The 14909-nt window shown below is 37.4% G+C and overlaps 1 protein-coding gene and 1 pseudogene across 1 annotated transcript in view; both read left to right on the top strand.

Moving 5' to 3' along the window:
• Positions 1-14909, top strand: part of COL5A2 (collagen type V alpha 2 chain) — a 150410-nt gene that overhangs the window by 94331 nt on the left and 41170 nt on the right. Inside the window, exons 12-18 of the mRNA XM_039223887.1 lie at positions 519-572; positions 3965-4018; positions 7082-7135; positions 8143-8187; positions 8672-8725; positions 11873-11917; positions 12957-13010. Coding sequence (XP_039079818.1) covers positions 519-572; positions 3965-4018; positions 7082-7135; positions 8143-8187; positions 8672-8725; positions 11873-11917; positions 12957-13010 — 360 coding nt within the window. The remainder of the gene's footprint in view (positions 1-518; positions 573-3964; positions 4019-7081; positions 7136-8142; positions 8188-8671; positions 8726-11872; positions 11918-12956; positions 13011-14909) is intronic.
• LOC120225713 lies at positions 4507-5815 on the top strand (annotated as a pseudogene).

Genomic DNA, 14909 nt, shown 5'->3' on the forward strand with positions numbered 1-14909 from the left:
AGTTGTACCAAAGCTGAGGCTAAAATTATGGGTAATTTCTCTTTGATACTACACCAAGTAAATATTTTCTCTTTGTGTGTCATGAGATTTATTTAAGCAGATTACATTGAATTTGGTCATAAAAAATATGTCTAGTAGTTCTTAGTTTATCACAATAAAGGAAATGACAAGTGGTACCCTTAACCTTTAATTCAGTGCCACTTGTGGATATAGAGTTTCATAGCATATGCCTCTGTGTGTTATGTATGTGTAAATTTTGATGTTTGTGAAATGGTGAGCTAGGTCAGACTAGAATAGTCTGACTAGACTAGAATAACTTCTGGATAAATTAATGAGAACTTCACAAACTGACTTGCTATGATAGATTGCCATCAGGAATAGAAGCAGGACTTTTACACTATTTAAACGTTGGGCATATTACCTGCAATTGATTTGTCATCTAGTCTCAGAAGGGAATATTTTAATCCTGTTTGCTTCTCCGTCACCTTGCTTTTTTTTTTTTTTTTTTAACCTTAAAGGGTGAACCTGGTAGAAATGGAAACCCTGGTGAAGTGGGATTTGCAGGATCTCCGGTAAGTTTATAATTGTCAACACAATGCCAGAAAGGCAAACTTTGAAAGGCAAAATACATTAAAATTACCTTGTACTTCATTCTATGCATGTGCATTAGATGCTCTCACCAAAATATGTTCTCTTCTGTCATTGTGAAATAGCATATTTTGCCAAAGTGATAGCTAATTCCAACTGGCCCATATGAATACTTGGCACCAGATAATTATTTCATAACCTAATACGGACATTCTCCAAACTTACTGTCAAATTTGCAAAGTCACCAGCCTGACCTCTTTACATTTCACAACATCATAATCCCATTTGTCTTTTTAACATTTTATTTTTGATTGTTCACATATCAAGAAGAATAGCTTGAAAATTTATGGATTTGTTTTTTATATGCTAGAGACAATAAGTTACGGACAGGATGCCTCTTTGGCTGCTCACCAAACCCTAATGTTGGCTGAAATTCTTACTTGCTGTTCTGGACCCTAAAATTTTATGACACGATATACTGATGGCCAACACTCCTAACATATCTGTTTTCTCCCCCCTTGGTTTACTACAGAGATGTGTCCCTGGTAACACCCTCCACCAGAGTTTAGGACTTGGCCATCTTCTAAACCCACCTTGTTTTCTAAAGCCATTCCTGTTACTTTGATAGACTCTCTCCTAGAATATGCTACACAAGCAAGGGGGAAAATTAGAGATCAGGAAGCAAAAATCCTTTTAACATTCTTGCTCTTAAAGTTTCTCCTTGTCTGACATCCCCTAAATAGATTTAACCTTCAACTCCCTACATTTCCTATAATTTTCTAATGTTTCTTCCATTCAATATGACCAATAGTGCTGAATTATTCTCCATTTACTTCCTGAAAATTGATGAGGTTCAATGCTGGGATTTTTTTTTTTTAAACAAATGAGTGCTCATCTTTTAAGGGAACTTACAGGGCTCTAAGGATTATTTAATTTCAAGTATAAAACCAATTCCCCAGTTTCCTGCTCTCTCTCTCTTTCCTTTCCTCCCCCAGCAACCTGGGGAGTCAATGCAGAAGAAGGCATGTGGTTTAGTCATCAGCACAGATGTCCACGTCAGCCAGGCCAGGCTTGAACTCCCGCCCTGCTGCACTCTTGCACATCCTCTCAGTGTGGGCCCTCCATGGGGAGGAAGCAGGCCCTGCCAGCATGTCACAGATGCAGTCTGCGAGTGCTGTGCAATGGCATGTGATTGGGGTTGTGATGACAGTCTTGGGTCAGCAGAAGGAGAAAATTTTATGAGTACTGGTACAACTGGTTCATTTTCTTATTGTACTAGAGATATGTAATCACTTGAGAATTCTCTTGCAGGCCACAAACACTCGAAGTTAACTAATTATTTGAAATAACAGCTCAGTAATTCTCCTATAGGCTGAGTGTACCATATTTTCTGCTCAGGAACAAGGGGGAGCAAATCTCCATAAAGGGCAGCATTCCAGTGGAAAAACTTTAAGGAAGTTCTTGAGGAACTCCTAAGCAGTGAGGGATTCCTAAGCAGGGCTGTGTAAACAGAAGAATTAGTGGAACTGTATTTGTCCAGAGAATGTGGTTTGATGTGCCCTGACAATTATAATCATTCCTTAAAGCACTACCGAGACATTTTCCCTACAAGAGTTTACAGAGGAATGATTGCTTTGCTTTTATCCTATGAATTTCATTTAAGGAGTATTCACTCATTTAGGAAACAGTGAATGAAGGTGACAATGTACAAAACAGAGGATTTTTCCATCTATGTAAGATTGTGTTAGAATAAGAGAAGTTCCTTAGGAAAGGCTTAGGAAAAGTGCTTGAGTGTTAAGGGAAATGTCAAACCATTTCTTCAGTTGTTTATTCAATGATTATTCCTTGAATGTCCACTCACCAAACATAAGGCTTCGTGCAGAGATGTGCAGATTAATAGTAATAATTGTTAATAATTGATACATCAATCTATGCTATCAGTGTACTCAGTCGACTGGTGCCAGTGGTAATGGTATTCAGTTCAAAACCAAATTAATGTAGGCAATGAAAATAAGTGAATAATTAAGTCACTAGGTCCTTATTTATTTTAAGAGGGTATGAGGAAAAAGTTTTATACATCATTTCAAAATAGTCATACCATTTGGATTTAATTTTCTGTTTGATTTCTGTTGTTTTTTATTCACTATGCTTAGGTGGAGGATGCATAATATTAGCATAAATTAAGGAAGTATTGAGTCAAGGAACCAACTTCTTCTCTCTGTATTTCTTGACCATCCCTTCTGTTGGATATTTCATTTCTTCGGTTAATCTTTTTTTTATATATATTTTTATTTATTTATAAGAGAGAGAGAGAGAGACAGCATGAGCAGGAGAGGATCAGAGAGAGAGGGAGACACAGACTCTGAAATAGACTCCAGGCTCTGAGCTGGCAGTCAGCACAGAGCCCGACGCGGGGCTCGAACCCACGAACCGCAAGATCATGACCTAAGTGAAAGTCAGCCGCTTAACTGACTAAGCCACCCAGGCGTCCCACTTCAGTTAATATTTTAAACAATCACAAATCCATAAAGCTTCTCCTGAACATTTTACTTAAAGTCAATTTCTGATCACATTTTTATGCAATCTTCCCAATCATATTCTGCTGCCAATATTTAGTAGTTCAAAGAAAATAAAACGCATTGGTGTGTACAAGTATATTTATTCTTCTACCACAAGTAAAGCACAATATAGAGAAAGCATAGTTTTCCTTAAGTTCCTTTTCTGATTTTTTCCATATACTTTACCTAATTGATTCGGACCTTTAACATGTTGATTCCAGCTAATTTTCTTTTTTTCTTTTTTTTTTAAATTTTTTTAATGCTTTATTTCTAGGAGAGAGAGAGAGACAGCGCGAGCAGGGGAGGGTCAGAGAGAGAGGGAGTCACAGACTGAAACAGGCTCCAGGCTCTGAGCTAGCAGTCAGCACAGAGCCCAACGCGGGGCTCGAACCCACGAACCGCGAGATCATGACCCAAGCGAAAGTCGGACGCTTAACCGACTAAGCCACCCAGGCGCCCCTAATTTTCTTTTTTTGTTTGTTTGTTTTTGTTTTTTATGTTGGTGGGATTTTTTTTTGCTATTAATTATAATATAGTGATATAATTTCAAAATTTGGAAATGTCATCCAATCAATACCTGGCATTAACCCATGTTTCTGTGTAAGTCATGTTTCCATTCCTAACAGTGAGTTTGCTTTGCTAACTTTTGATCATCTAGGTGTATTTTGACATATTAAAAGTATTCTGCCCCTTTCTTTTCTTTGGTGTGTTGGTGGAAAACCATGTATTAGATTTTTGGTTTTGAACAAAAAGTGTATCAAACATCTTTCTATTCTTATTAATGACTCTCAAATGCCTTCTCTATTTTTTCCCCACAGGGAGCTCGAGGATTTCCTGGGGCTCCTGGTCTTCCAGGCCTGAAGGGTCACCGAGTAAGTTTAATTCTTTGTAATCCTTTCAGATACCCCTGCTGATTATGTAAGGTCTTGGGGGCATTCCCTTCAACATCCTTACAATTCTATTTGTCAGTTGTCTTTAACTGGCTGTAGTCTCAGTACTCATCTTTGGTCACCAAATTCACAATTCTTTTTTCTATTTCCTTTGAATGTCATCTGATTCTATAACAAATATATTTTGTGTTCTTAATACATGTGCTGTGCTACAAAAGAGGACACAGGGTGAATGAGAAAAGATCCATGGTTTTCAGCTTCAGGCTAATAAGGGTTACAGTTAAGAAAAGAGATATTTGCTATATAGTGGAATATGTGACATAATATTAGAGAGTGCACTAAAAGGTAGGATGGGCCCAGTCAACCCAGATGTGGAAGGCCATACAATGCTTCTCTCTTTATAATTCAAGATACTTAATATGTAATTATTATATAGTATGTACACATATAGAAATTATATATCACTCAAAATGGAGGTAACACTGCTGCCCAGTAGCCCCAGGCTGACTCCGGAAGTGGTGCCACCAGCAAGGGGAGGAGGGCCATGATCCAAAGTAGCCAAGCAGTTGAGAAATCTGTTTATTGATGGTCTGAGCTTTGAAACTACAGATGATAATTTCAGAGAACATTTTGAGAAATGGGAACATTTACAGATTTCATGGTGATGAAAGACCCCTAAACAAAATGTACTGGGGGTTTTGGTTTTGTGAATTAGTCTTGTGTCACAGAGGAGGCAACAGCAAAGTGTGCTTGACCACAAAAGGTTGATGGGCATGAAGGAGAACCAAAGAGAGATGTTGCTAGAGAGGATTCTGTCCATCTAACAGTGAAGAAAATTTTCATTGGTGATACTTAGGAAGATATAGAAGAGTATAATCTGAGAAACTTCTTTGAAAAGTTGGCAAGATTGAAACCATAGAAGTTATGGAAGGTGGGCAGAGTGGAAAAAAAGAGGGTTGCTTTCCACAAAAGTTGCTTTTGTATAACTTTTATTAAAAAATTATTTATTTTGAGAGAGAGAGAGAACAAGCATGCACATACACAAGTGGGGGTGGAGCAGAGAGAGAGTGGGAGAGAGAGAATCCCAAGCAGGCTCTGCTCTGCCTGAACCAAAATCAAGAGTTGGACATTTAACTGACTGAGCCACTGAGGCACCCTGCTTTTATAACTTTTGATGATGATGATATAGTTGATAAAATTGTCGTTCAGAAATACCATATGACTAATGGGCATGATTTTAAAGTGGAGAAGGCCTTTTCTAAACAAGAAATGCAGTCTGCTGGATCACAAAGGGGTCATGGAGGTAGATCTGGCAACTTTATGGGCCATAGAGGAAACTTTGGAGGTGGTGGTAACTTTGGCCATGGTGAAAACTTTGGTGGAAGAGGAGGCTATGGTGGTGGAGGTGGTGACATCAGAGGTAGTTTTAGAGGAGGTAATGGTAGATATAATGTATTTGGAGGTGATGGTAGCAACTATGGTGGTAGTCCTGGTTACAGTAGTAGAGGAGGCTATGGTGGTGGTGGACAAGGATATGGTAACCAAGGAGGGGATATGGCAGTGGTGGTGGAGGAAATGATGTTTATAATGGAGGCAATGTTGGAGGAAACTATGCTGGTGATGGGAACCATAATGATTTTGGAAATTATAGAAGACAATGCAATCAAATTATAGACTCATGAAGGGGGCAGTTTTAGTGAAAGAAACTTGGGCAGTCCCTATGGTGATGGTTATGGATCTGGTGGCAGAAGTGGTGGATATGGAAGCACAGGGTTCTAAAGTAACTCAGAAGAAAAAGCTACAGTTCTTAGCAGGAGAGAGAGTGAGGAGTTGTCAGGAAAGCTGCAGGTTACTTTGAGGCAGTCATCCCAAATGCATTAGAGGAACTGTAGAAGTCTGCCGCAGAGGAGTGATGATCCATAGTCAGAAAAGTTATTGCAGCTTAAACAGGAAACCCTTCTTGCTCAGGTCTGTCATAGCCACAGTTTGCAAACAGTGCCGTTATTGATTAATAAAACGTGGTGTTAAATTGATGTACATTCCTGAGGTCTCTTATCTGTTATAGCTTTGTCTTTCTCTTTCTCTTTTCATTACTTTAGGCATAGTGTAAATTGTACACTACCCTGTAAATTGTAGTGGTACCAGGAACCAAAAATTTCAGAATTTTCAACTTTCCAATGTTTGCATAGTTCAGTTTTTCTGCATTTTAGTAGAGAAACTAACAAAATGCATTTTTGAATGTGTTTCCTTGTGCATTAACAAGTAAAGAAGAGCATTGTTAATTGCTATTTTGTATGAATTTTGTTAACTGTAAAGAAACACCTGCTGACTTGCAGTTTAAGGGGAATCTTTCTGCTTTTCCAAACCATGAAAGAATGGGCTCTGACATATGGAGAAAATATATGTTTGTATGTTTGCAAGATGTTTTAGATAGGTAGAATTGGGTATTTAAATTAGCATATTTATGAATGTAACAATATTAAGATTTACCTTCAAAGAAAGAAATCTCAAAATTCCAAAAATTACAGGCAGATCTATCATCTATCTATCTTTTATCATCTATCGTCTTTCTATCTATTGTGTATGTATCAGAAAGTATTGCTAATATTTAATAAGTATATACTGGTTGGCCTCTGTTTTGAGTAGTGATTAGAATTCTTGCTACTGTACTGGTTATTAATTATTTTGAACATCAACCTGGCTATAATCCATATTTTATAAATATATAAACCCTATAATTACTTGTCTTCCATAAAGCCACCATAAAGTTTTCATTTTTGGCTATAGAATACATTTCTATGAAGTCACAAAAATTTGAAGGGTGAGAACATCACAAATTAAAAATGTTATTTGAAGGGAGAAACCCTACTTTTAATTTTCTTTGAATAGGCTTTCAAAAAATGTTGAGAATTTGGAAATATTTTGGGTAACATCTTTAAATATCCATTTTTATAAGGCACTTTCTGTGAGCTTATTTTTGGTTCTTCCTTTTCACATCATAGAGTCAAAAAAAAGAAAAACACAAATTTATATCTTTCTTCTTAGGGACATAAAGGTCTTGAAGGCCCTAAAGGTGAAGTTGGAGCACCTGGTTCCAAGGTAACTGTATAGTAGCTTAATCGAACCCCACAACTGCATTTCAGGTTTGTGTCAGGTCTATACCAGTTTTTCAGAACCACCTTAAATTCTGAAGGGAAGAGGAGTATAGAAAAGAGTTAGGTGAGTGGATAGATATGATTTTTCATAGACGAGTGGCAATAGATTTAGCAAGATACATGACATGGCTTTACTTTGCCACTAAGAGTAGTCACCATGGCACTGGGTTTCTGCCAGTGTAGGATGGCCGTTGATGGGTGGATAAAGATGGTACAGTGAATTCACCGTCTAAAACACATTAACCTTCTTTTCTCCTTCAAAAATATCTGAGAGGTTTAGGTAGTTTATTAGCTCCATTTTTTAGTACCCTTTAGATTCTAGGGCCTTCTAGCCATTGTTTCTTCCCAGAATGTGTTTATGATGAGAGAGAGAGAGAGAGAGAGGGAGAGAGAGAGAGAAAGAGAAAGAGACCATAGAAGACATGCAGAAGACTTTTTAGTGGGAAGCATCATGTGAGATATATATACATATATATCTGTGTGTGTGTGTGTGTGTGTGTGTGTGTATACATTGGCTTTAAATTTTTATTTTTGAATTTCCTACAATAGATCTTAAAAGAATATTAAATATTATTATTTATTAAATAATAATATTAAATGATATTAAAATTAATCAATTTTAGCTTTATAAAGTTTTACTTGAGCTAAAGTATTATCAGACACAAACATATAATTACTTTTTTGATACTAATTAATGTGGACAGATGTGATAGTTCTATCAATCTTCTTTATATCCTCAATTTATTTTATACTTATTTCCAAAGGAACTAAATTGCCATCACATTTTGAGAAAAAGTAATACAGCAGAATTTTGAGGTCCTCCATTTCTAGTATGCCTTTCAAATACCTAGTTTGAAAGTACACTTTTAGAATGACACACACATAGAAAAAGTGATGTGAATATCAATTGTAGGTTTCTCATACTGTACTGTAATCTCATTTTTGCTTTAGGGTGAAGCTGGCCCTACTGGTCCAATGGGTGCCATGGGTCCTATGGTACGTATCAATTTAATACTTTGAGCATTTTTTTACTTTATGGACTATATTAAGAGAACGTTTAAATGCAAAATAAAATAAAAACATGGAGAAAATATGATAGCTGATGAAGTAATCTTGATTACCAGCTGACAGACAAGTACATTCAGAGAATTGCACCCTTTGAATAGAAAAAGTTTCTTGTCTTTCATTATTTTTCTTAACCCTTGGATGTTCTTATTCTTTTTCTATACTTAGTGTTCAAATCAGGATTATTGTAGCTTTAGCCCATTAAAGCTATGTGAAGTGAAATCTGTTTGGATAAGAGATGGTAGGTTATATATCCCCACAGGTAGAGAGTTTTTCAAACCTGAAGTTGCTCCTAGAACTACTATTGCTTGGTAGTCAATTATATTGGGTCTCAACTGAACTGAGTGATGTAGTCAAACTACTTAGAATTCAAATAAGTCACTTTAAGAGATGTTGTTTTCTCTCTCATCTGTAGGGCCCAAGGGGAATGCCAGGAGAAAGAGGGAGGCTTGGGCCACAGGGTGCTCCTGTAAGTATGTATATTTCAACTCTCTCAAATGAACTGAACATGTCTTTTAAATGAGACTATGATACTGGTTGCCTACTTTTAAATTTTTTATTTTTTCTCTTTACTTTTTATTTTGAAACAAATTTACGTTTACAGAAAAGTTGCACAGATAGTGTAGAGAGTTCCTGTGTACCCTTCACCTAGCTTTTGTTAATGTTAACATCTTATATAACCACAATATATTCGTTGCCTACTTATCTGAATACTGAAGTTAAGAAAACTATAAAAGGCGACAACAGCATGGAATATGGTCCATGGAAAAATATAAAATTGGGAATAGTAGTAAAATTATAATAAGAGGTTACATTTTTCAAACAGGTATTATTTTATGCCAAGCATTCTTCCATATTTCTTTATTTTATATCCATCACAATCCTGAAGGGTAAGTACTAAGTGTACCCTTATAAAGAGCAGAGTTTCCTGATCATCTGTCTTTGATTTATTTTAAATGCATAGATTGAGAAATACTCTTACTGTCTGCCTATGTACCTTGAACCTAGCTAGGAATGGGGCATATTGTATTAATTCTCTTCACAGATCTCTGAAGGTTAGTCTATACTTGCTAATATTTCAACCTTGCAATTCATTATATTGTACCTGTTTTCATTTGGACGATTAAGGACTGCCACCTAGCCTCTATTATTTTGAGATTTTTATCATCCCCATTAGTTTTAGGAATCTCAGATTTACAGCATTCTTTGATGTTACCCCTGACCTACAGAAGAATACCACTTTAGAGTTTCTTAATGGTACCAAAGCAAGGGCCCTGGTTTGGGAGAAGTGAGACCCTCTCAGAAGGCCATTACTTATCCCCTTGAAGATAGAGTGTCCTCTGGAAACATAGAAAATACTGTAGAATATAGTCACCTGTTGCCATATCCATCCTTACATAATATATCTGATGTAGTACGTTCACTTCTCTGTGCTTTCTTCTACTGTCTGCCAAGACAGTTCTGGCATTTCTACCGCACATAGAGTGGGGTGTTGCTCTTTCTAAATTTCCAAGAACCATCTTCCATGTTAATACCATCTTTCAGGGTCTTTATCTGAGCTTTAAATGTGTGTCAAAGGAGGGGTGCCTGGGTGGCTCAGTTGTTAAGTGTCTGACTTTGGCTCAGGTCATGATCTCACGGTTCGTGGGTTCAAGCCCCGCGTCAAGCTCTGTGCTGACAGCTCAGAGCCTGGAGCCTGTTTCAGATTCTGTGTCTCCCTCTCTCTCTGATCCTCCCCTGCTCACGCTGTCTCCCTCTCTCTCTCAGAAATAAATAAAACATTAAAAGTTTAAAAAAAAAATGTGTGTCAAGAGAGAATATTTCCATATCATTTAAGTTCTCCACTTTATATCCTTTCCCTCACAATCTAGTACCTTCAGAAGCTACTCCCACACATTCTCTTTTGGGTTCTGGCTCTATATGTTATAGGACCCATAGCTACTTTGGTGTGTATTTTCCCTTTTTTATCAGAAGAAGATTTGCCTCAACTCAGTTGTTTTGTGACTTAATGCTAGTTATTGGTCTGGTGGCCAAGGAGCAGGGGCAATTAGTGGTGGTGCTGATAGCATATGTTATCTGATGAAGTAGAGGCTCTGCATCATCATTAAGGAAGGGAGAAGTATAAGCTGTTAAAGGTGGGAATGGTGGGAATTTCTATAGGCCCATAGGCTTTAGGGTTGAGATTTCAAAGTTGTTAAGATATCTCAATGCCAAGCTACATTCCTTCTAATTAAGGGCCCTGACCATGGCGTAAACAGACTTTCTATGTTTTAGAATTCAACCTTCTCAAGAACTCTTGAACCTTTAGCAAGTCCTCGGCCCAACCTTCAGGATCTTCTTCCCTCTGGCTGTAGGAGATTACAATATTTTAAAATTCTTCCAAGGAGTCTTATATTGATGATTAATCACCATTAGCCTTTCTCCAGTGCATTCATTCAACAAGTTCCATGCAGTTCCATCAACTTTATAATTTCTATTTCTTCTAAAACTTCTCAAGTGCCTGAGCTATTGTACCTATTGCCCTTTCTCTTATACTTGTGCTGTCTCTCAGTTTACCATTGGAGGCAATAGTTATTGCTGCATTACCACAGGATGTCAAGAGTGAGTCAGATATCATCTGTCACCAGCTGGTCCATGAGGAATCCAGCTTTAAAATTCCATTTTAGAGTCTGCTTTTTTGTATTACTTCTGGCACTAACGCTATTAGGGTCTCAGTTCAGGTTTCCCAGGAAACAGCAACAAAGCACAGACTTGTGTGCAGGAAATTTATTGGGAAGTGCTCTCAGAAACTACATTGGTAAAGAAGTGAATAAAAAGCAGGGTTTGTCACAGGGAGAATTTAAACTGTGCTACAGTTACAACAATGACCCCAGTCTCCATGAGTCTTCTGTTCCATGAGAACTATGGGACTGGGATGGCTTTTCAACCTTGATTTGAATGAGGGCCAATCCTTTGTACTGTTTTATGGACCCTGGAAGAGGCATAACTTTGGGAATGCTACCTTAGCTGAGGGCAGTTTGTGGGAGGGTCTTAACGATGAGCCATTAGTTTAAAACTCTTCCAGCCTTGGAAGAATGATTACTTCATTGCTGTAGGGGATCTAGATGATAACCACAGCATTCACTACTACTTAATCTCCTCTCTCTCTCTCTCTCTCTCTCTCTCTCTCTCTGTGTGTGTGTGTGTGTGTGTGTGTGTGTGTGTGTGTGTATGCATGGGTGAGTGTATGCTTTATTTTCATTGCTGTTTTTCCAGTGAGCACATTCCTCCTCTGAGTTAATCTGCTTATTAAAAAGACCGAGGTGTACAAAATTTCATTGACTTTAAGCTCATTTGATGGAAAGTCATACATTTAAGTAAAAAGAATCATTTTAATCAGTTTCATTTTTTTCAGTCTTGATTGTTCTTTGTTATTGTTGTAGAGTAGATGTGTTTATTCCTACCTTAGTGGTGGTGTACAAAAATGTATTTTAAATACTATTACCTAGTTCAGGTTGTTGTTGGTTTACTTTAAATATTTATTCTTCACTTTTTAACATGGAATTTTCATAAAACGAATTATGAGCTAATACTGTAGAAAATGTAATTTTGTCTTGTCTCTTTTTCTCCTAATTAGGGACATCGAGGTACACATGGTATGCCTGGAAAACCTGGACCAATGGTAAGTTGTATGACTTTCATATTTGTTCCTTCATTTATTGTTCCATTTGTACATTCATTAAAATTTACAGAGCACTCACTGTGTCTCAGACATTTGGAATAAAAAGATGATAAACACACAGTATTTATTTTTGGGAATTGCCTTGTCTTTTTAAGGAAAAGAGATCTGTAAATTAATATTGTAGTATAATGCTCTTGCTAACTGCGATGGTATAGAGTGCAACATGAGGTATAAGTACGGAAATGTACCTGTACCTACACCTATATAGGCCAGGAATATCGTGGTCTATAGGATGAATAGATGAAAAAAAAAAGATGAGTTCAGGAAAATGCAAGGAGGGTAAATCAGATTTGAAATTACTTGCCCTTAGGATCTTTTCTCCCTTGTTATTCATAAAAAGGAAACAAAAGAAAGGAGGAAAAGAATAAGTGTGGTTTAAAAGGGCTTTTGTTACTACAAAACTGATGGAATTAAAACAAATCCTCAAAGAAGAATCAGGATAACCTAGAATGGAATTCCTCTTACACTCATTTCCCTTAAATCTGGCCTTTAAGTCAATGGTTTAAACTCTATGCATGTCTTCCCAAATGTAGGATGGTAACAAATATCCACATATTAGCCCCCTAAAAGTCACTTTGAAATATCCCAATGATTCTTAAAGATGATTTTTATAAAGAGTCCTAGATTATGGTATAAAACATAACTTTCTAAAAACTATATTACTTGTTTGACACAAAGAAAGTACATGTCTCAAGAAGCAATTGTTTCAAACAGTTTGTGTTTATGACTGACTGACACTCTTACATGGTACAACTAAGACATTCTATAGTGTTTAATACCACTGGACAAATCTTTTAGCACGATTTCATATCAATGTTGGAAAATACTTATAATAAAATTACATTATCTTTGTGATTTGAAAGTACTAAGTGGATTATTCTTATGTGTCAAAATACAGAATGGTGTCAAAGAATATAAGATGACTCAATTAGATATTAATTTAAAAATACATAATCACTTTTATGGTTTCATTTAATAGGGTCCTCTTGGGATACCTGGATCTTCAGGTTTTCCAGGAAATCCTGGGATGAAGGTAAAATGTTGATATATTTAGCTCTTGATTACAAGAATTACTTGATGATATGAATCCCAAAGTGAATAATGGCATTTCACTAATTGTACGGAGGTCACTCTTTTTTTTTTTTTTTTTTAATATTTTTATTTATTTCTAGGAGAGAGAGAGAGACAGCGTGAGCAGGGGAGGGTCAGAGAGAGAGGGAGATACAGACTCTGAAATAGGCTCCAGGCTCTGAGCTGGCAGTCAGCACAGAGCCCGACGCGGGGCTTGAACCCACAACCGCGAGATCATGACCTAGGTGAAAGTCGGACGCTTAACCGACTAAGCCACCCAGGCGCCCCTGTATGGAGGTCACTCTTAACTAAGGAAAGAGCCTAGAGCATTCTCAGTGTCTATTATGTTAAGGAAAAAAAATTAATTGAAAAATAAGATTACTATACAATATGTAGTTAAAAGAGAATTACTGCTAATCATACAATTGTAATATCAAAGAATCTGCTGCGTTAGAACTCGAAGCTAGACAATTGTAACAGCTGCAAAGAATAAGAGCTTAATCTGAATTGGAACCCTGCTCTTGGATACAGTGCATGGCAGTAATAAATAGCAGACTGTTCTAAACAATAGGAGGTTCAAATAAATAGAAGGTTGTCAAAAAGCTGTTCTCTCACACAACGCTGGCTTTCACTGCTACCCCTGCCCCCTACCATTTACACAACCATGAAAGGAATAAGCAGGGAGGCTATTTGGCTTTCCACAGGGGACTGGATTAAAGCATTCTGCTGGGATGACTTACATCTGTAATGAGTTGCAGTGTGTTCTTTCAGTATTTTGGGTGATAAATTCAAGGATTACAGTAGGAGTTTATTAAGATTATATTAGCTAAATTAGTGAATACATTCAGAACACTACTTTCACACTTTAAACAACACAGTACTATGATTCCCTCTCACACCCAGATTCCCTTTGGCCATAATTTTCTACATCTCTAAGAAGGGATTTACTCAAAAGATTCTACTGTACAAAAATGACCATGGCCATGGCAGTCACCTCCCTTCTGTAAGTCTTGTCGTCTCATGGAATTTTGTTGAAGATTAAGTGAGAGAGCAATGTAAACTCTAGTACTGCCTGGTGCAGAGGATGTCCTCAATATAGGTCCGTGCTTCTTGTTGGTAGTGCTACACAAATGGGCATTGAACTGTGAAACAGAAAAGAACAAAAAAGTCTGTAGCTGACATTTCAAATACTCTGAACTGTGAAAATCATTGGGTCAAATTATTCTTTGGGCTCTCTCTAATACTGTCTTAAAACTCTGTGCCACAGGAATGCTGCTACTTTAAAATGATGGCCTAAGTCATTTCACTAACCAGTCCCTCGTTTCACTGAGAGCTCACTGTGCACTCAGGCTAGTAGGACCTTCTTGAGGTCCCTCTGTTTCTGATCCTCTCTCTGAAGTGCTGATCCTGCTGCCAGTGACTGTGGCCATGGAGGGCACAACCTCTCCATGTGTCCCCTATCAAAATATGCAAAATTCCTTCCCTCCTTCCTGAGAGACCTTCTACCCTCAAACTGAGCTCTGGCCAGAGAATTAAGGAAAGAATACTCACAATGCCCAGGACTAAGACTTAGCAGAAAGTAGATTCTGCTCCTACTATGAGATCTAGCGAATATCTCATTAGCAACGGGAAGTTATATAACAGCTCACTCTGCATACTTCCTTCTCCCCCTGGGCTTTTCTAATGGCTTTTGGCTATGGAAAACTGTTTAATAAAGTCAAACACTTAGCAAAACTCTTTTTCTCAGAAATGGTTTGCCTACCCCTACCATCCTCCCCTGCCAAGCATAAAGTTTCCAGATCTTCATTTTTGGCCACGATTCTGCTATACCTGTAAAGCATTTGCATGATCTCCATTTCTC

The sequence above is a fragment of the Hyaena hyaena genome, unplaced genomic scaffold, assembly GCF_003009895.1.
Source record: "Hyaena hyaena isolate Hyena2069 unplaced genomic scaffold, ASM300989v1 scaffold_1486, whole genome shotgun sequence".
In the NCBI taxonomy this organism is placed as follows: Eukaryota; Metazoa; Chordata; class Mammalia; order Carnivora; family Hyaenidae; genus Hyaena; species Hyaena hyaena.